Here is a 24,569-nt window from a genome sequence, read left to right as displayed (position 1 = left end):
TGTCGCCAAGGCCCTCGGTCACGATATCGGCGACATCACCCTATCACAGAGCTCTGTACGACGTTCTCATATGGAGGGACGTAGAGAAGCAGCTGCCGCCGAGGAAGACGACTTCTCCCTGAAAGGACCTCTTCTTCGTCACTGGGATGGTAAACTCTTACCAGATATTGACGGCTCAAAGAAAAATGTCGACCGTATCGCGGTGCTGGTTACTGGTAACGGAGAAGAGAAGCTATTGGGTGTCCCAAAAGCAACCAGTGGAAAAGGCGAACAGCAAGCAAATGCTTGCATTGAAAAATGGGGAGTCAAAGATCAGGTTCATGGCATTGTCTTTGATACTACGAGCAGCAATACCGGCCTACATCGAGGCGCTTGCATCAGACTAGAGAACTACATGGAGAGAGAAATCGTGTGGGTTGCATGTAGACACCACATGCATGAAATAGTTCTGTCGCTCTCCTATGCCTGCAAATTCGGTGGAACTTCTGGCCCTGACGATCATCTGTTCAAACGCTTCCAGAAGAAATGGGCAGACTTGGATCATAACCAGTACGACGTGTGTATGGTTTTTGATGATCCAGTACTCGCTGAGCTGCGAGTGGAGATTTGGATTATTTACCGATAGCAATCACCCAACAACAACCAAGGGACGATTACCTGGAATTGCTGAAGATATCTCTCCTATTCCTAGGTGGCGATGCGGATGCCGGATCCTTCCGATTCCGGGCTCCAGGAGCGATGCATCACGCTCGATGGATGGCTAAAGGAATATACGCTATAAAAATTTACTTGTTCCACCATCAATTCAAACTGACAAAAAATAAAAGCAAGAATATTCTGGACTTTGCCTTGTTTGTGAGCCTGGCGTACGTAAAAATATTGAAACGAGACACCCATTGGGGTCCGGGCTCCATCTAACGACATCCAGTTCATGAATGTGCTCAAACGTTACCCGGATCGGAAATTATCGGACAAGACAGTTAAAGCGTTCGTGAACCACATGTGGTACCTGTCGGAACACTTGGTGGGGTTCGCCTTCTTCGACGATCGCGTGACCGAGGAGACGAAGTCGAAGATGGTCACCAATTTGTCCAGACCAAAAGCTGTCGAGTACCATTGACCAATTCCTCCATCAGACATGATTGCGGGGCCTGAACAAATCCCAGGATTGGTTACAGAATGAACGATGACCTTCTTCTCCCTGCTGTGTGAAAAAAAGCCGCGAAAAGGCCTCCGAATTCCTGAAGGTAGCGCCGAACAAGTGGGAGAGTCATCCCTGCTCCACAGAGCTCCAGCAGGCATGTAGGAGGCTGAAAGTCGTAAACGACACTGCCGAGCACGGTATCCGACTCGTCCAGCAGTACAACGAGACACTCACGAAAGACGAGGAACAGAAACAATACCTACTCAGACTTGTTTCGAACCATCGCAAGGCCCTTCCTGAGCCATCAAAGGCCCTTTTGATGAACTAGGCCGAGGACAGGATAATGGACAGAGAAATGTGACGTGTGTTATGACAGTGTTGTAGTGCAGAGTGCAGTGTGCTGCATCTTTTTATGTAACTTGTGGAATAATAGTGTTTGAAACAAAAAAAAAATCCAATATTCTCGAATGTTTTTTGATGTTTTGGTCAAAAGTTGACTTTCTGAGCGACCCTGAGATATATACACTAATCGCCATGAAATTTTGTAGAATAAATCCATAGTGGTAGTGGACAAAATTGCTTGCTTAGCCCTCACGTTGCTTAGCCGGTTCATAGTTCTCCGCTGAAGCAGGTGGCACCTGCCTCAGCGACTTGCTTTGTATACATTGGTTAAAGTAAATAAGGCCAGAGGTTTTCACAATGTCGTGAGATTCCCAGAATTACTCGGACAAAGATCCATATTATCAATAATGACATGCTTTCTGGTGTGGTCCCTGGTAGAGTTTTTAAAGAGGACACTGTCAGAAACAGACAGCTGCCTCAATCACTCCCAAAAATAAAAAAATAACCAATTAAATATGTTCACTGCTTATTGGTGTGGAAACTGAAATAAAGTTAAATTTGCATGCTTGGTGGATTCAATAAATAATGCTTAGAAATGCTTGAACAAGGAGATTTGTCCATAGTGGTCAAGGACTTTGGTAAATACTGCACGCCTTTGGTGTCTTATCTCGATGAGGAGTTACACTGGCCCACACATAGCCTGACCAGAGGCCGTGATGTCACACTCCCACATGCTGCCTCAGGGCCCCCCTGGCCAGATATGGAGCTGTTTTTTTCCTTTCTGCTTTAATTAATTCTTGCTTTACAAAGCTCTTTGTAGTTTGATATTGATTAATTAGTTTTCTTGGAAATGATGCTTATTGTTATAGACCATGCCTTGTTAGTAATAATATAAAACTCAGTAAAACTTTGCCTATAGTTAGAGAGTGCTTGGAGATTTTACAACAGGCACTCCCTCCGCACATGTGTATTATTCAATAAATGATCCTAATTGAACTCTGAAATATTTTCTGATTTATGGATATCCAAAATTTCAAAATTAGTTTGGGAGCTCGTGACAGAATATTTCACCCCATTTTCACGAGAAGGTTTGACCTCTTAAATTAACTTAAGCCACTTAAGTCATGCGGCATTTTGAAAGTCCCGTATTATTGAAGACTTTTTCCAAACAATAATGTGAACTTTAGAGCCATATGTTTATTAGATACAAACTGGAAGGAGGGGGAGTGGAATAAGGGAAGGCTGTGGATGGGAGAGAGTGAGAGAGTGCAAGAGTGAGAGAGTGAGAGAGAGTGAGAGAGAGTGAGAGAGAGTGAGAGAGAGTGAGAGAGAGTGAGAGAGAGTGAGAGAGAGTGAGAGAGAGTGAGAGAGAGTGAGAGAGAGTGAGAGAGAGTGAGAGAGAGTGAGAGAGAGTGAGAGAGAGTGAGAGAGAGTGAGAGAGAGTGAGAGAGAGTGAGAGAGAGTGAGAGAGAGTGAGAGAGTGAGAGAGTGAGAGAGTGAGAGTGAGAGAGTGAGAGAGTGAGAGTGAGAGAGAGTGAGAGGTAATAGGCATGTTGGGGGGATCCACTGGCGTATGAGATGTGTGTGGTGATGGTTCAACATATACTGTAGGCAGAGTATCAGGATATGGGCATGTTGGGGGCACCTCATGAGACCAGTCCGGGACAAGAGGAGGGATCTATGGGAGAACAACGCCTGGGTGCTCCACCGTGACAACGCCCCTGCCCACTGTGCCCTGAGCATCCAAATGTTTCTGGCGGAGAGGAACGTGCCAAGTCTGGAGCAACCCCCGTATTCACCAGACTTGGCCCCTTGTGAATATTTTTTCTATTCCCCAAGCTCAAGGGGGTGATCAAGGGGACCCGATTTCCTGATGTGGACCTGGTCTCATGAAATGCTTGTCAATAAGTTGTGAATGCTTTAAAACTATAATTGATCCTGGAGAGTTTGCCACCCCCTGGAAGGTATGTAAATTTCCGCTTATGTACAGCGAGGTTAATTAACCAAAGCTTTTCACACTCAACCATCGACCCACTCAAGGCGGGTAAGCAGGGGATCAAAAAATTATGTTTTTGCATTGATAATAAATGAAATATATGGCACTTTTACTACCAACCATATTTTCCTGTAGTCTAACAAATTATCAGTAGCATTTGGAAACAAAAATGGATTAGTATGGTCTGATAATTTTGGCTAAATTATTTAAAAAAAATTATTTTAAAAAGTGGTGTCTGGCACACCTGCCATTGTTGTGAGATGAAAAACCACAATTAAACAGTTATTCCCACACCTCATTGGCTTGAAGGTCTCAAGGGCAAAGCTTGACTCACCTTGCTTTTGACAGCCCAGTCAGAAATGCTATGAACACCTTTTCCCTCTCCAGCCATGAACGATGAAGGGTCAATGATACTGATCTTTCGTTGTCGATGTTTACGGAGGATGGAACACCATTGTTCAAAATCCTCCTTTGAGTTGAACTGTAAACAGTATGAAAAAGCATGTATAAACTAGAATGGAACTCGGTAGAGTGCATACCTCTATATTGGGCATGGCAGGCTGAACATATGTTTTGTATAGGACGGATCTGCATCCAGTTCCTAATTAAAATATAATCAGCTTGTTCTTGTCACTTACCCAACACATCCACCAAGTTTTGTCTGAATCATCCGTCCAGAACGTTTTAAAATATCATGCTATATATCATTTTTGGCCCTATCTCTCCATGGTGAACAATTGCTTGAAACATGAATAAAAATTCTCTGATCTGGACCTGGATCCGGATCCTCAACAAAATCGAATCAATTCGTCGTTGTTACACACCCAACGTGTCCACCAAGTTTCGCCAGAGTTATTAGAGATATCCTTCTTAAAGACAGACAGACAGATGGACAGATAGACAAACAGGGGTGAAAACATAACCTCCGTCCACCTTCGGTGGCTTCGGTGGTGGAGGTAAAAGGATTTTAAAATATCAAAATTAACAAAAGATGAATCACGCACATTTCAAACCATACTGATCACAATCCTTTTCCTTTCCACTCCACAGTCCCTTCCATTTTTTTTTTCAAGAAAAGGATCTCAAAGTCATGAGTTTTGTGGCAACGTTTAGGCACATGTTTCAATATGTGCAATGTCACTTCCTGTTTTGAAACTCTACGATACTTTCTGGGCAAGGTAAAGCTTCCATTACCACATTTATTAGCTCGACAATATTGCCAGAAAAATGAAAGATACCTTTGTTTACACCTGTCATTACATGCCTTTGCTCGGTTAGACTGCTTTTCATTTGACATGGGTTTATGATGAACCACCCACTGTACCTTCAGGTGATAAATACCCTCCTCGTTGTCCAAGTCAATGCAGAGGGCTTTCTTTTTGATCAACAAAGCAGCAGCACTGACATCCATGGACCCATGCAGCTTGCCACGCTTCATCTACAGAAGAATTACCTCTCACTTTATCAACTTACAAATCCTTAATCCTTCAACCCCTATTATTTTGAAAACAAAGCAAAGTTATATTATAAAACTGGATCAGATGTAATCAAACAGATTTATAAACCCCTCCTTAAAAACCAACAACTATGTACTCAAATTTCACCTGTGTGGTATTGAACATGTCAGCAAAAGCAGCAAAAAATCTTAATTTAAACACTAAGAAATATTTGTCAACAATAAGGATTATCCTTTAACCATCCTTGATGGTTACATCTGTACATACATCTCCCTGTGATTTGGCGTATTTGAGGATTCCATTGTCCAGTGTGAAATAGCGCTGCAAGTACAACATAGTACAAAGCAAATCAGTTTAGATGGAAATATAAAAAGCAGACATCTCAATTATACAGTCCTATCTCATCAAATGCTTGTAAAACAAGGGATGAGTAACAGCAGGACAGTAATTGATTGATTAAGGACTATTAAGTGACTGTAAATCAGGAAATGTGACAAAGCCAGAAAAAAAGGAGAGGAAATGCATCGTGGGAAAGTCATGGATGAGAAATGGTTTGCCTCAGAGGCAAATTAAATTATCCATGGACATCCATTCAGCAAATGGCCCAGGCTTACCTTGTGCCAACCCTTCAATGGCCATTTACGCTTCTTAAAAAGCCAGCCCTTATGCTTTTCAAGGTGAATATGAGTGTTCAACCCAGCCTTCAGTTCAACAGCTTCGCAGGCATCTTGTTCATCCTTTTTACAAAATAATAACAATATGTGCTAGGTGGCAAAGTCACACATAACAAAAAAATATGGTGCAGCAAGGAGGACTTTAAAATTACTATATCTTTTTTGCATTTTTGTTTGTCAGTGATGCATTCTGGAGGCAATTACGACATTGATAATTAGTTCACTATACATGACAGAAGATTGGAAAACTTAAAATTGGTGATCATTAGTCTCACCCTGAAGGAGATGCAAGAGTATTGCAGTGTGCGTGTGTGTGCGTGTGTGTGTGTGTGTTCTTGTGAGTGTGTGTTGTATCAATATATTTTCGCTTTGAAAATGTTTTTCTTTGCAACAGCTTTTGCAATCGATGCCAAACTTTAAACAAAGGAGGGACTCCTATTGGAGAAAATATTATTGATTACTCTGTCATTGGTCACATGGTATGGACCAACTTGTTCCAAGCCATATTGGATTAAAGGAGAAAAACTGGACATCTTTTTATCTGAAACTGCTCAACGAAAAAAATTGAAACTTGACATATTTCATGAACTCCCTACGAAGTATATCGGGTGATAATGATGAAGTTATCGGTGAAATGGTATTCCAGCCATAACTGGTTGAATCCAAATCCTTGCCCGAATAATTTAAAACTTCATATATCTGATGCACGACATGATGCGAGTGAAGAATTAAATTTATGGCATCATTGGTCATGTGGTCTGGCAGCCATATTTGATTGAAAATAAAAATGTTAAACAATCTTCCTCTCCAGAATAAGTTATCGACAAGCCATGGGGAATATGGTTTGAATTTTTTTTCATATGCACCTTCATTGATGCAATTCAGCTTCAATGTGCACACAAGTGGTCGTTAAATATCCTAATAATTAATCAATAAAGTTACGGATAATGGCAATGTATGTGACATAATACAGGTACATCGGCAATAATAGCAATGGGCCATAATAATAGCGTGTTCAGTTAACGATGGCATTTTTGTTCAGAATGTGCACGCGAGGCGAGACTATGTGCTCTACTGAGTGGCGTTCTAGTGACACAGAAAAGATATAACATAGAAAAACAAACATAACATAGAAAAGATGGAATATCGGTAACATAAAAGGTTCAACCTAAAGTAGAATTACAAACTTTCGCCAGAATCTCTCTGTGACCTCATAAAAAGGTGACCTCTGTGACATAAAAGCCATAATGTAGCCTGCATAGATTTAATGCAGGAAAACCATGGGGAATTCAGAATGCATTCTCATTTCTGAGAACATTATAATGATCTTTAACTCAATGTAACCAGCATCTCTTTTTGGTTCATGTAGTCCATCAGCTGCCTACAAAACGACTTGGGTGTCACTCCACATCAACACGTAAGCTGTTGTTGCAAACATGGCACCTGATGGACTGATGTCAAAACATGGATAATTAGCATCAGCTTTATGAAGAGTTAACCTTGAATGGTAATGATAATCTTGGATAAATGGGTCATCGCTGCAATAATAGACAGATGGCGGAAGAGCAGGGGTAAGAATTGTAAATAAATTTTTTAAAATGAACATCAAGAAAAGGATGAAAACATACCTTGCACATAATGATGCTGTCGACACCATGGTGGCCCTAACTTTCACTGAAATCTCCCATGAAGAAGCTGAGTCTCTGGGCCTGTTACTCTTGCATTGCAGAAAGCCTTCTGTGACCTCCTTTCTGTCATCCTCCATTCTGGTCTTTCACCCGCTGCACTTTCCATGCTCTGTCACACCATTCCCCCCACCCTCGCACTCCGCCCTCCCGCCATTTCCCTGACCCTCGCACTCCCCCTACCACCATTCCCCCCACCCCCGCACTCCCCCCTACCACCATTCCCCTGCAGTGTTCCGTAGGGTGCACATGGTCTGCCAGTAACCCACTTTTGGTGAACATCCAAAAATCCAGGTTTTCTGCTTACCTCCTCTCATTTTTTTCTCTCACCTGTGGAAACAGTTTCTTCACTCTGTTCAATCCCATTCTTCCCTTGATGACTTCAACATGGCTATTCACCACCAACTCAAGTCATCCCCAAACCAGTCATTATTTTCTCCCATCATTAATCTTCTCCAAGCCCAAACCTTCCTTTCCAGGTTATTGTATTTTCTCTCATCTTCTTCACCCTTCCCCCACTTACCTAACTCTCATTATTCCTCCAAGTGTCCCTCCACACTGCTTTCAGTGTCTTTCCCCCCTTTCCATTATGTTATTTTTGTTCTGCTATGTTCTTGTCTTTTCTGTGTTTTTGCTCTTCCAGGAGCTTCGACTTTGCATAGAAAAAAAAAACAAAGGGATTGAGGCAGGAGAAGAAGGAAAGAAAAGGGAGTTGTGTATAAGAAAGAGGGAAAAATCTAAAATTATGGCATGTTGCACACATATGTAGATGACCACTAACACATTGTTCTTGAAGACAGTTCACCCCTCCCTCTCCCCTCAACTCCCTACTTCATTTGCACCATAATTCATTCATTTTTCTGCATACCTTTCAAAGGTAAACACTTCTAAGATGAAGATGGTTATGACAAAATTGAGGCAAACCATAAAATTGAATTTAGCCTCCGTTGTAGTATGAATTGTGAATACAATAATAAGGAGAATGACACTTGGAAGAGCGCATACCTCCGCCAGGCGGAACAATTTACGTTTCGTATCCCACTGATGGGCGGGATCTGGATCCAGACCTGAACCAAAATCTTATCAGCTTGTTTTTGTTACCTAACCAACTCATCCACCTTGTTTGATCATAATCCTTCCACAATGTTTTGAGATATTGTGCTATAAATCGTTTTTGGCCCTATCACTCAATAGTGAAGAATAATTTAAATAATTATATTATCCAGAAGTGGATGTTCACCAAAATCTAATCAATTAGTCCTTGGCACACAGCCAAGTTGTCCACCAAATCTTGTCCAATTCCATCCATAACGTTTTGAGATATCCTGCTTACTGGCAGACAGACAGACAGACAGACAGACAAACACAGGTGAAAACATAACCTTGATTCACCTTCGGTGGTGGAGATGATGGGCACAAGGAACTCACTCGATCTATCAAGTGTATTTGCAGGTTCCCTCAGTGATGGCACAAAAAAGTAATTGCCATTTCCATGACATATTATCATTACCTGCCTTTGTTCTGAAAAGCCATACAGTACATTTATACAGGTATCGAGTTCCAGTCAAAATAAATAAAATATGCATCCTCAAATGGAGCTCCAAATCCACCATGTTGCATTGTAGAACTGCAACAGCAGTCATAGAGCATGTCATCTCGCCTCGCGCACTCATTCTGAACAAAAATACCGTAATCACCTGAACACACTACTATTATGGCCCATTTACCTGTATCATCCATGTACCCTATTATGTCACATTCTGTAGCTATTGAAGAAAAAGCAAAGGAAAAAATAAAAATAAACAAAATTAAGGTCTGATTGTATAGTGGAAACCTGCAATCAACAAATCATGCAAAAGTGGTGGACTGTATTGTGGTGTTGACTTGTTGAGAAGAGAGAGTAAAACTCACCAGCTGGGATGAGACGCTACTTCGCTCAAGTGTGGGACTTTGCGGCTCTGCAACCCCGGAGCTTTTGCCATCACTACTCATGTTGGCCTAACAGTGTGGGGCAAGTGTCGGTGGCAAAGCAACGGGTGGCAGGAAGTGCCGAACTAAATCACTACGACAATTGGCAGGTAGCTCAGTGAATCCAAAGCGAGGCCTCCACCGTAAATCCGCCAATTTTGCTCAGGCGTCAAAATTGATTGAGCCAGAGCCTCCCAGAATGAGCGAGGTCAGCATATGCTCCAAGCAAGGTGAGCAAGGACAGAATGATCCTCCATGGCACATTCCTCAGCGCATGCTGACTTGGGAATAGCTTGTCCTCAAGCTCCCAAGAAAAACTACCTGCAAGAGAAGTGTGCTGTCGGTTATTGCAATATTTGATGGCATGTTTGCTGACCTTCTGTTAATAAGCAATTTCTTCCCTTGCATGGCTCAGCTGACAAACTCGTCAGGATGCTGCATTTCACGACTTTAAGTGTGAACACTGGAAGTTTGTTCCAATGTACAATACAGCACTTTGAGAATCATTGATTACTGGTACTGCTGTGCAGTCATTGTGTTTATTTGCAATGTTCAGTTCCACTTCAACCAAGAAAGCTGACAAATCACACACTTCACTTTTGGGTTTTTTGTTTTTTTTGTTCAAAGGTTGATTAAACTAGTTCTCAAAACATGCTCAAACTTCTCGTCTCAAACTTTCAATTATTTACACTTGTACGTCAGCTTTCTTGGTTGATGTGGAGAAATATCACACATTCAGCTTAAGGAGCTGTCACACCATGACGTTTTAGCCAGCAATGGCAACGTATAAAAATGTATGTAAAACGTTGGCGTACGCTGAAGTTTTGAGGTTTTTTTTTTAAGTTTTGGTCGTATTCATAACATGTTGGTCGTATGCATAACATATTAGTAAGGAGCACAGAACGTTTCGTTGTGTTATAGATAACTTATACCAACGAATGCTTAGCCTGTTGTCGGCGTTCACAACCTATGCCCAAAGATAGTTTAACTTAAGGCCCGGTCACACCTTGACGTTTTAGCCAACGTATGCAGATTTTTGATTTTTTTTCTAAAACGCTGGCACACGTTGAATACGTTATGGGTAAGTTTTGATAACATTGAGAGCACGCTGAAAAACACTGCCATACGTCGTTGTACATTGGCTTTAAACGTTGTACTTTTTGGTTGTCCTCAAATTTTTTCATGCTTGAAATTTCACGACGTATGCCGGCGTATGACTCACACGTTCCGCTACGCTGGCCACAAGTTGTATGCACGGTCTGCGATCGTTGACAGACGTCAACACATGCTACTTGTAAGTTAATCATAAGTTGAGACACGCCGAGGTAATGTTTAGCGTACCCAAAGCTTATTTCTAACCTATGATTAACGTGTTGTTGGCACGTTACGCGATCGTTGCCACACGTCGACAGACGTTACTTTTAAGTTACTCATAGGCTGAAAGACGTCGGTATAATGGATCGTCCTTGCGTCAGCGTCCACGGCCACGGCCAGGACACTTATTTGCAGCATTCTTCAAACCTTTCTTGGGCATGACGAGGATGTTCACACTTCGATGTCTAGCTTGGCTATGATTCCAATTGTACATCGGCAGCGTCTATTTAAAATAGTCGAGTTTGAGCGTTTTAACACATTCAGAAGAAACGCTTCAAATTTCCAAACCCCAGCGGCAAAAAACAAAGGCGAGTGACAGCAATTTAAATCGTTCATTGTAAACAATGAAAATAGTTGAGTGGTACCGTTTAAAAGTCGTTGAGTGTAAAAAATATCCAATTGTTGAGCGCAAGCGTCTACTTTCAATAGTGGAGATGCAGCCATTTAAATCGTTGAGTTTATCATTTAAGTCGTTAAATCGTTAAACGCAAGGACGATCCATCATAACCCACACCCTCCCCCTCACACTCACCTACTACTGCCAACATGAACAAACTACTACTAATACTAATACTAATACTGATACTGTTACTGCTGACATGGACATCGACTCAAAAAGGACTCGAAAACACTGTTGGGCTCCCCTTTTATGAACACCATTTTTATATACCAAGTCCCAAAACCGCAGGGAACACGTCTTTATATGGCAGTTGTAAGCTAGAAACACGTTAATTTTTTTTTTTGTCGACCGGAAGACGTCATTGGAATACGTCTACATACGTCGATGTGTGTTGGGACTACGTAAAGAATTGGTTCAAAGCACGTCAAACATAAGTTAGAAATAAGTTTCGCGTAAAAAAGACATTACCGCGATGTGTTTCGACTTATGAGTAGCTTATAAGTAGCCTTTGTGGACGTGTGTAAGCGTCCACATATCGTGTGTACAACCTATCCCCATCGCATGCGGAACGTGTGTCATACGCCGAGTACGTCGTAAAATTTTGAACATGTTTAAAATTTCTTGACGTACTCTACTTACTACGACGTATGATAGCGTACTTTAGCGTTGTACTCACGTATACCAAACTTACTCATACCGTATTTGACGTGCCCCAACGTTTTAGACACATTTTTCTTAGGTCGGCATACGCTGGCAAGATCGCCAAGGTGTGACCGCGATGTTGACACTTCCATTTCTATGGCAGTTATGATTCGAATCGTGCGTCAGCCTTTTATAGGCTATGTCACGACATCGTCGGCGGTGCGTGCAACGCGCTATGCCTAAGTTAGACTATCGTTGGGCATCGGTTGTGTAGGCTGACAACAGGTTCAGCATTCGTTGGTATAAGTTATCTATAACACAACGAAACGTTCTGTGTCCGTTACCAATGCGTTATACATAAGACCAAGTCGTTATAAATACGTCCGAATCTTTAAAAAAAACATCAAAAGTTCAACGTAAGTCAGCGTTTTACATACATTTTAATACGTTGCCATCGCTGGCTAAAACGTCAAGGTGTGACCGGGCCTTTAGGAATAGCGCGCTGCACGTATCGCCGACAAACTCGTGGCGTTCTCTGTTAAAAACCTGTCGCACGCCGATTTAAATCATAACCGCCTGAAAATTGGAAGTATCAAGATCGCAGTCACACCTTGACGATTTAGCCAGCGTATGCCGACCTATGAAAAATGTGTGTAAAACGCTGACACACGTCGAATATGGTATGGGTAAGTTGTGTATACTTTAGGAGCACGCTGAAAAACGAGGAAGTACGCTGTCATATTCCGTGGTACGTCTAGTACGTCGTGAAATTTCAAGAATGCTGAAAATTTTATGACGTACTCGGCGTATGGCTCACAAGTTCCGCACACGCTGGCATAAGTTCTCTGCATGCTCCGCGATCGTTGACACACGTTACTTGTAAGTTACTCATAAGTCGAAACACGTCGAGGTAATGTCTAGCATACCCGAAACTAAATTTTTAACCTACAAGTAACGTGCTTTGAACCTATGAGTAGCGTGCTTTGAACCTATGCTTAACGTATCTCAAACGCACATTGTCGTATGTAGACGAATTTGATTGACGTCTTCCAGAGGACCACAGAACTTACTGAACGTGTTTCTAACTTACATCTACCGTATAATGGCATATTGGCAGCGTTTATGGGAATTGGTATATACAAATGGGCTTCACAAGAGGAACCCGTCAGTGTTCCAAACTCCATGTTGAGTATATGTCAATGTCAGTAGTATCAGTAGTAGTAGTAGGTGAGCGTGTCAGTAGTAGTAGTAATAGTAGTAGTCTTAGTAATAGTAGTAGTCGTAGGTGAGCGTGTCAGTAGTCGTAGTATTGGTAGTAGTATGTCCATGTCAGTAGTAGTAGGTGAGCGTGATGGGGAGGGTGTGGGTGATGATGGATCCTCGTTGCGTCCACGAATAGGAGACTACTTTGCACCATTGTTCGATGTTCTTTTCGGCTAATTTTTTTTTGTCATTCCCACGATGAACTATGTTTTTGTTTAAGTTTTAAAAGTATTCAAAACGACTTGGACAAATGCATAATGTACTAGTAATGAACACAGAACGCTTCGATAACTTATACATAAGTTATACCAACGATTGATTAGCGTGTTTTAGGCGTCCATAACCTATGCCCAACGATAGTCGAACCTATGCATAGCGTGGCAGCGTATCGTCGACGATTACGTGGGGTTTTCTATTCATAGGCTGCACCTTCACTTTTAATAAATGGCTGTCACTCGCCTATTGTTTGTGGATGCTGGTGCTCGGCAATTGAAATCGTTTCCATTGAACGAGTTAAATCGCTTCCCCTGAACTATTGAAATTATTTAATAATAATAATGCTTGGTTATCCTTGGACCCACTCTGGCTAGCAGCTCGTCGAACATCGCTGGGGGCATTCGCAGGAAGTTGATGAAGGACGCTTGGTCCTCGTTCCGGAGTTCCACCATGAGCTGGTCATATATGCCGTAATGGCGTCGCTTCCCGATCCATGGTCTCACCCAGTTCCTTCTCCTCCGTTCAGGTCTTCTCCCAGCTCTATTGGCACGCAACTGGTGCAGTGTCAACTCAATGATGTCATGATGATGTTCGAGGACAGGTAGGTATTGTCGTCTCAGCGTTGCCGTATCCTCCATCTCTCGGAATGACATGGACATGTACTCACCACGGTCTAAAAAAAGACGGGTTCCTCCTGCGAAGCCCCTTTTTATATACCAATTTCCCCAATCACTGCCAATACGCCATTATACGGTATCTGTAAGTTAGAAACACGTTCATTAAGTTCTGTTGTCGTCCTGAAGACGTCAAATACGTCTACATATGTATTTGTGCGTAGGACATGCTTTACAAATAATCCCCAAGCACGTTACTCATAGGTTATAAATAAGTCACGGGTACCCTAAACATTACTTTGACGCGTTTCGCCGTATGAGGAACTTTCAAGTAACGTGTTGCGAAATGTGAACGTTCGTGTAGCGTGCTTACAAAACGTTACTCATAGGTTAGAAATAAGTTTCGGGTACGCTAAACATTACCTCGACGTGTTTCGACTTAAAAGTAACTTACAAGTAACGTGTGTCGACGTGTGTCAACGATCGCATAACGTGCCTACAAGTTATGGCCAGCGTAGCGGAACGTGCGAGTCATATGCCGGCATAAGTCGTAAAATTTCAAAAATTTGAGGACAACCCAAAAGTACAACCTTTAAAGCCAGCGTACTTCGACTTATGGCAGTGTTTTTCAGCGTGGTCTTAACGTATACAAAACGTACCCATAACGTATTCAACATGTGCCAGCGTTTTAGAAATTTTTTTTCATAAATCGGCATACGCTGGCTAAATCGTCAAGGTGTGACAGCGGCTTAACAAAGGAAAACAGATCCTAAAAATTAAATAAATAGACAATAGCTGGACAAAGAAAGGGCCAACTACATAAAAAGGATGCAGTGCCTCTACTCCCTTTCCCTTGCAGCACCCACCCAATAATTTTAATTTCCTTATTTTACTCTTTTCTCCATGACCATCACCTGACACCTTCTCCACCCTCCCTTCTCTCACATCCCCTTACTTTCTTTACCTTCTCCAAACCTAATGGCCCAGGCTTACAGCTCACCTCCACTCCTTTGTTACTCTTTTTCTCCACCTGTGGAACCAACTTCCTCAGTCTCGCTATTCAATCTCATTATTTCCTCCAGGGTTTCAAGACAACTATTTACCACCATCTCAGGTCATCCCCCGTACACACCCTTAATATTTTCTACTCTCCTCAACCTAATTCAAGCCCACTTTCTGGGATTCTACAATCCACTCACACACCTCTTCAATTTTTTCACCCATTTTTGCTTCTTCCTCAGTTATTCCTTCCACTTCTGGGACTGGGAGTTTGTACCTGTATCCAGCTTGTTCACTCCCTGTATCCTCCTCCGCTTGCTTTCAATATTTTCCTTGTCCTTTATTCCTCCAATTCTCTGATTTTGTCCATCCACCCTGCTGTTGATGCGTCTCTCCACCCCAATGCACCCCCCCCACTCCAATTCCTCCTTCCACTGTTCTTTTATTTCTGTTGGGTGCTGGTCCATTCTGTGTTCTAGGTTCTCATGAGCCTTGGCTCTATTTACAAACTAGAAGAGTACTCTTTGATGTTGCGACGTCACAAGATCTGCCCCCATCTACATTATTGTACATGTACCAAGTTTGATTTAAATCCCTGAACCCAGATTTAAAATATTAAATAATTCTAGCTGCAAGACCATATGTCCGATCAGGTTGAAATTTAAAACATATATTCCTCATGAATACTAGATCATAACTGTGATGTTTCACATTGATTGATGAAGCGGTTTAAGAGAAAGATTGAAAAAGAGATTTTCGTTCAATCCAATATGGCTGCAAGACCATGTGACCTATTAATTATTCATGATCACCCTGGTATCCCCAATAGTCCATGAGGCCAACCACTTTGTCGGTACCAAATTAGTGCCCGGTTGCATTTGGTATCATTGGAAAGCTCATGACCTCTATGTTGTGGAAATGCATGATAGCAAGCAAAACAGAGGAGCTGAAGCGTTTAATTAGCCAAATTCAAAATAACCGACGCTGAATTCCTGTTGTTTTTCAATATTTGAGAAATTTTAATCCACATGGCAGAATATGCATATGTAGCTGCATATTTCATTACTATGATGTTATATACACTACTTGAAATAGATAAAGTAAATTGAAACTCTTTCAAAAGGTAAAATCCAACATTCAGCAAATAGTGTCATAACTTTGGAAATAGTCCACATGAAGGAGTGATTTTGTTGTCTACATATATGTTTTCATCTATATGAGGATTCCATTAAAACCATACTTGATGTAATCAAACCCTTCCTTGTCATGCAGAAAAACAAGTGGAATACATCAAAATGAAAAAGCGATATTAGTGTCTTGTGTTATGTTTTAGAATATTTAGTAGAGGTGTTAGTATTCAGTGGCTGATCCATCTATTGATGAAATTTGATACTCAATAGGCCTACCAGGACTCGGCCATCACTTGTCTGGTAATCTATACAGGGAATTCCTTACAGTTTGGAGTATAAGTGATGATTCACTCCATCGTTTTGAGTTGTGGCCTTATCCCTGAACATTTTAAAAATATTGTACTGGTGGGAGATAGAAATAGATTATGTGTTTTTCTAACATATCTAATCATATTATAGCATATATTCAAAATCGTTCATTCCTTAGTCTGTCTGTAGGGTTGAAATGCAAAAATCTGTACTGTTGCAATGCACTTTTTTGCTTCATGTAGTAATTTGAGACTGCACTCATGCAATAAGTTGCATTTGTTTTCATTATAACAAATGATTGTTGTTGCTTTATTTCAGGTATCCCAATCAAGCATAAAGAATAATAGCCATGCAATCCTCTAACAGTGGTGAAGAGCCCTCACAGACCGCTTTTCAAACAGATTCACCACCAAGCAAAAGATCTAAACCTTTTTGTGTTATCCATTATCCAGAGGAAGATTCCCAAGCTCCGCTCACTTCACAAAAGATGTTTCATCACGGCAGACATTGCTAAATGCTGCATGTGTACGCCAGCATGCCCCATTGCTGGAGAAAGCTCAAAATCTATCAGGACAGGTGCCTGACATAGTTTACCATAGACAGTGTTGGTCACGCTTTACATTGAAACGCGACCTTCAGCTCTGAGAAAAACATTGAGAAAGGCGTGATGATGGTGAAACCACAGTATTTGGTAGCAGTAAACATCTTCCCAGGTCAAAGCCTTCAACAGCAAGGGTTTACGAAACAAAATGCATATTCTGTGAAAGAGAAAAGTATAAAAAAAACATCAAGAACAAGAGAATCAATTGTACAGTGCACAGAGCTGCGATGCGATAAGAGAATACGGTAGTGCGCAATGCAAAAGAGCGACCCGAAGATCTTAGCAGTTGCGTCAAGAGATTTAGTTGCCGCTGAGGCACATTACCACCACTCATGTTATCGCAAGTACACTAATAAAGGCGGTGAAACTGCAACAACTGATGCGTCTCCTGATGCCGAAGAAGACTGCCTGTACAACGAGGCTGAAAGACATGCGAACGAATCGCTCTACACATTTATCCGTGATGATTTATTCACAAATCCTCGTGTATAAAAGATGATTGATCTCACAGCAATCGTCGTTGAGGTGATGTCAAACACAGGGATCACCATGACCAAAGAATCCACCAAGAAGCATATTCGACGAAATATTGAAAAGGAATTTGCAGATACTTTACATTTCTGTAAAGATGATAAAGGGAAAACACTCGTATTCCCTCACACTCTCACAATCTATGAACTTGTGAAAGAGAACCAGAAGCTCAAGGACAAGATAGAAACCCTTACAGCAGTAACATCTGGTGATTCTTCTGTTGTTATCAAAGCTGGCCAAATAATTTGATCTTCCATAAAAGAGATCCGCCAGGATCAAGTGTGGCCTTTCACGCCCGCTTTGGTGAACTGGAGTGGCTTCCGATTACCAGAACTTCTGCAAATCTTCATATCATGTGTCCTTTCAGGTGAACCAAGCTATCACAGTGCCTCGCAGAAAATTCAACTGTTAGTGGATTCATATGGCCAAGATCTGGTCTACAGTGTCACCTGTGGTCGTGTGAAACCACCGAAGCACATCTTGCTATCAAATGCAGTGAAAACACTGACAGGAAACTCGGAAATCATCCAGATAATGAACAAACTAGGGCATAGAGTTTCATATACTGTTCTCGAGGAAAACGACACTGCCTTGAGCCTTCAGAAAATAACCTCATCCTCAGATGATTCTGTCCCACTTCCTGATTGTGTTAACCCCTACATATATTCCGCTCTCGTTTGGGACAATATAGATTTCCTCGAGGTAACTGCAACAGGAGCAGGAACAAGCCACAGGGTCAATGGCATCATTGTCCAACAAAAGGTGTATGGTCCTAAGCTGGAATCAGCACGACCTGTAATAGAAAAGAAAAAGCAACGTTCCATCAAATATGAAGAACAACAGCTTCCAATTTATAACACTGGGAAAAGAGAAGGACCTGGAAGCAAAACAGTTGCTGAAGAATACCACGCTCTTCCTCAAAAATCCATCCACAGAAAGGACTTGATCTTGATTCTTCTACAGCAAATGCACCCGGAAAACCAAATTATTCCAGGATGGTCAGGAATCAACATCATTATGAGACAGGACCAGACAGTTCATCAGCACAACATACGCTATCTTAACCCAATCAATTTTCCAGCAACCAGCATGGCGACAGCAGCTGAGATTTTGAACAGGTCAATGAAGGTAAAAGAAAGCCTACATCTTCAAGAGGTTGTAGTGGTATTCGACCAGGCCCTTTATTCCAAAGTGGCAGAAGTTCTGTGGAAACACAGATGTCAATATCCCGGAGTAATTCTTCACATGGTCTGCAACTTTCTGGGAATACTTGGAAAACGTTTTGAGGATACAGGCCTGCAGGACCTTTGCATTGAGGCAGGAATAGTGGCAGAGGGGTCTGTAACGAGTGTCATGGCAGGCAGACAGTACAACAGGTCTCTCCGAACGCACAAATATATATATATATATATATATATATATATATATATATATATATATATATATATATATATATATATATATATATATATATATATATATATATATATATATATATATATATATATATATATATATATATATATATATACGAGGCCCTTTCTGCTATGGCTGAAGGAACAACAACCTACACAGATGAACCAGATCGATCAGTTATTGGAATTACTGAGTGATCTTCTGGACACTTCTCGTCAAAGTTCCAAATATGAAGAGACGCTGAACCATTAATTGTTCTTGCAGATGCTGGAACACTTTGAGAAATATTGTGAACATCTACGGCACACCAATGGACCTCTTTCAGCATTATGGATGTCATACTTTGACATGGTTGGGGGAGTATTGCTGGCCCTAATTCGCTCTTCCAGAGAAGGTGATTGGAATTTGCACATGGCTGCAGTTCGTGGCATGATTGTCTGGTGCTTCGCCTATGACCGACAGAATTATGCCCGGTACCTTCCAGTATACTACGCTGAAATGTCCCAGCTCAGAAATGACCATCCAGAAGTGCTTCAACACTTCCTTGAAGGAGAGTTTTCTGTCCAACTAGTAGAAAAGAACCCCTTTGCTAAAATACCCTTGGACCAGACAATTGAAGAGACAGCCAATCGTGACACAAATGTTGTGGGAGGAGTGCGCAGGTATAGTCTCAAACCTGGTGCAGTGAGTCGGTTCTTCCTGACAGCAGAATACCGGTCATCTCCGAGACGTGTTAGTCACAGGCAAATCTGATCATGGACATGTAGAGTTACAGAACAGCAGAATTAAAAAGGATGAACTGGCTGTCAATGCTGTTGTAGAAACCCTGCAAAACTGGGTTAATCCCTTTGAAGAAAATCAACAAGAACTAGTCAGTCTGTCCACAGCTGCTGCTGCAACAAGGCAGATTGCCACACAGTTGCTGGAAGCAGAAAAGCGTGGTGAGGCAGCTTATCAGAGCTTTAAGTCTGAAAGACTCGAATCAAGTCCACCAGTCGTGAAATTTCATGCTCCATTGCCTAAGCTGAGGCTCAAGACCTTTTCAGATATGACCAAGAAGCAGAAGAAAGTTTCTTCAAATGGAAAATAAATGATTCTGAAAGCAGACCGAAAGTTGTTTGGGCAAATGGTACTCATTGCACAAACAAGAAAGAACCTGGATATGAAAGATGTCCTGGCACATCCCCTAGGTCCACTGCCATGGTCTCTCGCCTGTGAAGATGGGAGTATCAGGAAGACAAACAAAGCTGTGTTGGCCAGAGCATTACAAAAAGATGCACAAGCAGAGAACATTCCCACACCATCAGCCACGATTATTGATGGCATGGCTTTGGTTCAAAAGATGAAGGGGACCAGAAAACATTTGGAGACATTGCAAACACCTTGCTTCTTTCTGCAATTGGAGAAGGTGCACACAGTACTAGGATTGACATCGTGTTTGATGTGCATCAACCACACAGCATAAAACACCACGAAAGAGTGAGACGAAGCAAGAATCCAGGCATACAGTTCAAGAATATAACTTCCCAATAAATTGTCCATCAGTGGAGAAGTTACCTGCAGAGTAGTGACAACAAGACTGAACTCATTGAATTTCTGTTTCAGGAATGGCAACAACCACATTCAAGGTCATTATTGCAGTCAAAGCATATGTTTGTAACCTCAAAGGAGAAGTGCATCAAAATTACTGAGTCAGCAGTTGAAGACTTACCGGAGCTTTGGTGCCAGCAAGAAGAAGCAGACACGAAGGTACTGCTTCATGGAAAACACGCAAGTGACACCGGAAGTGCAGCTGTAATCTTTGTGGCGGACGACACAGATGTCTTCCTTTTGAGCATGGCGTTCTGTACACAAATTACTGCTTTTCTTTATCAGAAATGTGGGACTAAAACTCACACACATTACATAAACATCACAGCTGTTGTCAACATGAATGGATCTGATGTCTCAGAGGCAGTTATTGGATTGCACGCTTTCACTGGTTGCGACTCCGTCAGTGCCTTCGCAGGTTGTGGGAAAATGAAAGCATTCAAACTGGTCAAAGCAAATCAGAATTTCCAGTCTCTTTAAGGAGCTTGGCCAACAGTGGAGTCTTTCGTCTTCTCTTCAAGCTCGATTGGAACGTTTTGTTTGTGCCATGTATGATGCTACATCTGGAGATGCTTCAGTCAACGAGTTTAGGTACAAACTATTTTGTGCAAAGAAAGGTGAGAAAGAGTCCTACCAGTTACCGCCATGTGCAGATTGTCTTGGAAAACATGCACGGCGAGCAAATTATCAAACCACAATTTGGAGACAGAGTTTGATGAACGATCCCAAGACGCCCAATCCTGCAGACTATGGCTGGAAATTCGTTGGCGATGGTGATGACAGACACTTAGCCGTAGACTGGATGGATGGTGCACCGGCCCCCGACGCTGTTCTTGAGATGCTGTCCTGCAAATGTCGGAAGTCCTGTCGAGTTCCTCAATGTCCCTGTGCTGCAAATGGATTGAAGTGTTCTGACATTTGTAGTTTGAGCCCATGTGAAAACCAACCAATGAACGACGGTACAGACAGCGAAATGGAGTTGAGCAGCGAAGACGATTATGAAACTGAAGACTATTAGTTCAAATATTCCAAGATTGTGTACTTTCATTATTGTGTTTGAATAACAATAATAATGTGTTTGTCTTATAACATGCCTTAATATTTTATTTGTGTTGCTGTTACAGCTGTGACATTTGAAATCTGGACCAAATGATCAACTTGATGTCGAAAGCACATAATTACATATTTTCTATGATATAATTTGTTTCCTATATATGTAAGGTGTCATTTATTGACAAGGTTCAAATTATATCAAGATGTATTCAAGGTACTGTAATTATAGTGACTGAGTTGAAGTTTCTAATGTCGTTCTACATGTTGGAAGACACATTTTTTCTAAGTGAAGAAAAACATTTGTTTTGCATCAAGGGGTCCGCAGTATTTCATGTCGGTTGTCTGTGAGTGTTTTCATTTTCTTCTTATGTTTATACGACTATAAACTGTACTCCATGAGCTTTCTTTTGATATATAGATTATACACGTTAAAGTATATTAACAGCATAAAACGCTCCCAAATCAAATCCATGGTGTATAAAAATTATCGAAAATCTTCGATTTTGTACAAGAGGGGGTCGCATATAAACAGTGCCATTACACGATATAAGCTACAGATACTTCCTTACTATCAAGTGATTTTGATACCCCAAGGGACCCATCTTTACGAAAAAAAAAAAAAAAAAAAAAAAAAACGACTACAACAGGGCACTTTGTTTGGTCCCAATGACCAAAATTTTGGGCTCGACCTCATGGACTACAAGGCTTGGCAAAACAAGTGGGTGAAGTTTCCCCTCGATCTCTCAAGCCCTTCAGGATAATATTGTTGTGGTTGAGGAAATTCGCAAACCACCATTCAGGTCCCGTAGGTGAGATATCTCTGTAAGTACATGTGTAGTTAGCCCAAACCCGTTGTTTAGAGGGAATAAATGTGATTCATTCGGGCTGCGACCCTTTAAGATAGCCGTTTTTCTGTTCGGTCTTTATTTTGAACCAACCACGTCTCAACCACCATCACACAACAACCACCAACCGCAACGCCGCTTCACAACAACAACAACGCCAACAGCCACGACCTCTACCTTCACAACTCGCTCTCGCAAACATCGCATCACCACCATTCCAAGCGTCGCCATGGCCATAAACCACCACAATAAACCCTCCACCACCTTCACCTCTCCTCCTTCTGCCGCCATTCCCGCACCGCTTGTGGGCACCGAGCGTCAGGCTGTCCTGGACTCGTACAGGGCACGCGCTGAGCCACGGGTACAAAGTGCGGCCTTTCCGAGGAAAAGTCGGATCAGGAATGATACACGCCCACTTCCGATCCGTAATATCAGCAAGCGCGGGGCGATTTGGCCCCGCCTCCAGGCGCGTCAGAGTAGAATCGATATATGCAAATTCGAGGATCAGGGGAGGTTCACACCCACTTTTCCTCCGTCCAATGAGCGAGCGTGGCTCCGCCCCCGAGCTCATCCTGATCCGGAAATTTGCATATGGGTTCTCCTGCCGTACTATAAAGCGCCGAGCACGGGGCATATTCAGAGTTTTTGTGCTCGGGCGAGTTGGAGAGGTGTGGCGGCGGCGGAGTGTGGCAGCAGCAGTTAAGACGGGTCTGGAGGAGAGTCGGTCTGTGGGGGTTCGGAGTCTGTCGGGGAGCTGCAGAGAGGGGAAGCCGGGAACGCGGTCGAGGTCGGAGTGGAGTCGCTCGTCGCGGGACCCAAGCAAGCCAGCTATCCTCTTTCCCCAGAGCATCAACAATTCCCCCCTTCCCCCCCCCCCGCGCTGAGATAGTGCGGAAAGGGGGCCCCATTCCCACCCCATTCCAATCAGTGCCAACGAAACCCGCGGAGGAGCGCGGAGTCGGGGCACCGCCGCGACATTTGCGGCTCATCACAAGACGGGTAGGCTCTGCCCGGTCTCGCGCCCACAGACCACGTCTGCCCCCTTGTCGTGGAGGGTGGCCCTTTTCTTTTGCTTTTGAGTATATGTGTTGTCGGCGCCGTCTGTAAAGTAAAACTGTGTAAGTGTTGCCGTGTGCTCGCGTAGTCGGTAGTAGATCTGCATTGTTGTGTTTCTTTTGCAATTGCTTTTGGTGCATAATTGTTGTAATGGCATATGTGTGCAATCCGTGTGCCGCGGAATAAATATGCCTTATGTTGAACTGTTTTTCCCATTTCGCTTCGTCTTTTCTTTAATTGAATCTCCATCTTACTTCACGTAAAGGGTTGGTAGTGGGCTAAATACGCCCGATAATTAATCGGAACCGTCGAGGTTGACGATAGCACCGCTCGGTTATCCCGATAGTACGGAACGGGTCGCTTAAAGTGGCCCGTGTCCGAAGTCGACCTGCGGCGAGGTGCGATCGCCCGGTCTACCCTCCGTGTGGTTACTTAGGTAGGTCGAATTTGGCGAACATCCCTATCCCACGCGGGGGGCCGATTGGCACGATCGTGGTGAGGCCAAAAGGCCCACCCGTGACTAGTTCCCGGCGTTAGTCCGAGAGGGTCACGACGGAATTGTCCGTCCGGTGGGCGACGTACCACGATTCGAGTTACGTGGCCGCTTGCACGCCGGCGGGCACGAATTCGCAACAATATTTTGAAAGGTTTATTCTTGAAACAAAAAAAAAAAAAATCACAGCTGCCAAACCACGTGACCCATAACGTCATTGGTGGAGAACTTTTTGTTCCTCATATATAGGCAATCATACCTGTAAAGTACACCCTCAACGCACATACAGTTTTCCGCCTCAACTCCCTGAATAGCTCAGCTCTGCCTATAAGCCTGGCCCTGTGACTCTGGTCAATGGTATCCATTGTCCCTTGAGAAACAAAGTTCTTTTTCACCTGACGGTGAACCAAGACATCAACCGGCAACATCAAGGATGGTCGTCCTGAAGGCACTAAACAACTCTTCAGAATTCCCCAAAGCACCCAGACCCCCCAAATCCCCACTCAGCCTGTTCGCTAACTTCTCAGCTACCCTCTCATCCTTGAGCTTGCCAACATCCAGCCTAGGCTGGGATGGTACCATTCTCTGGGATTTAAGCTTGAACTTCAGAGTTGCTATAACAAGCCTGTGGTCAGTTTTGAGTAACTGAGCACTCCGGTAGACCCTGATGTTCTATATCATCCTCCAGTGACCACCAACGAGCACGTGGTCAATCTTCTTTGCCACACCACTAGCATTGGAACACCAAGTCTAGCGATGAGCCTATGGGCG

The 24,569-nt window shown here is 42.7% G+C and overlaps 1 protein-coding gene across 2 annotated transcripts in view; it reads right to left on the bottom strand.

Annotated features, from left to right (window-relative positions):
- LOC147021705 (oxysterol-binding protein-related protein 6-like) overlaps positions 1-24,569 on the bottom strand; it is a 214,582-nt gene that overhangs the window by 150,969 nt on the left and 39,044 nt on the right. Inside the window, exons 2-7 of one of the 2 annotated variants that reach the window (XM_085891970.1) lie at positions 16,808-16,971; positions 9,210-9,587; positions 5,554-5,676; positions 5,207-5,260; positions 4,807-4,920; positions 3,817-3,963 (exon numbers count right to left, since the gene is read on the bottom strand). In XM_085891970.1, the coding sequence (XP_085748096.1) occupies positions 3,817-3,963; positions 4,807-4,920; positions 5,207-5,260; positions 5,554-5,676; positions 9,210-9,290 (519 nt within the window). In that variant the 5' untranslated portion in view covers positions 9,291-9,587; positions 16,808-16,971. The remainder of the gene's footprint in view (positions 1-3,816; positions 3,964-4,806; positions 4,921-5,206; positions 5,261-5,553; positions 5,677-9,209; positions 9,588-16,807; positions 16,972-24,569) is intronic. The other variant, XM_085891969.1, reaches the window with a different exon arrangement.

The sequence above is a fragment of the Eptatretus burgeri genome, chromosome 8, assembly GCF_056783735.1.
Source record: "Eptatretus burgeri isolate ZD-2024b chromosome 8, Ebu_testis_v1, whole genome shotgun sequence".
Taxonomy (NCBI): domain Eukaryota; kingdom Metazoa; phylum Chordata; class Myxini; order Myxiniformes; family Myxinidae; genus Eptatretus; species Eptatretus burgeri.
This window is presented reverse-complemented; position numbering and strand designations above follow the sequence as displayed.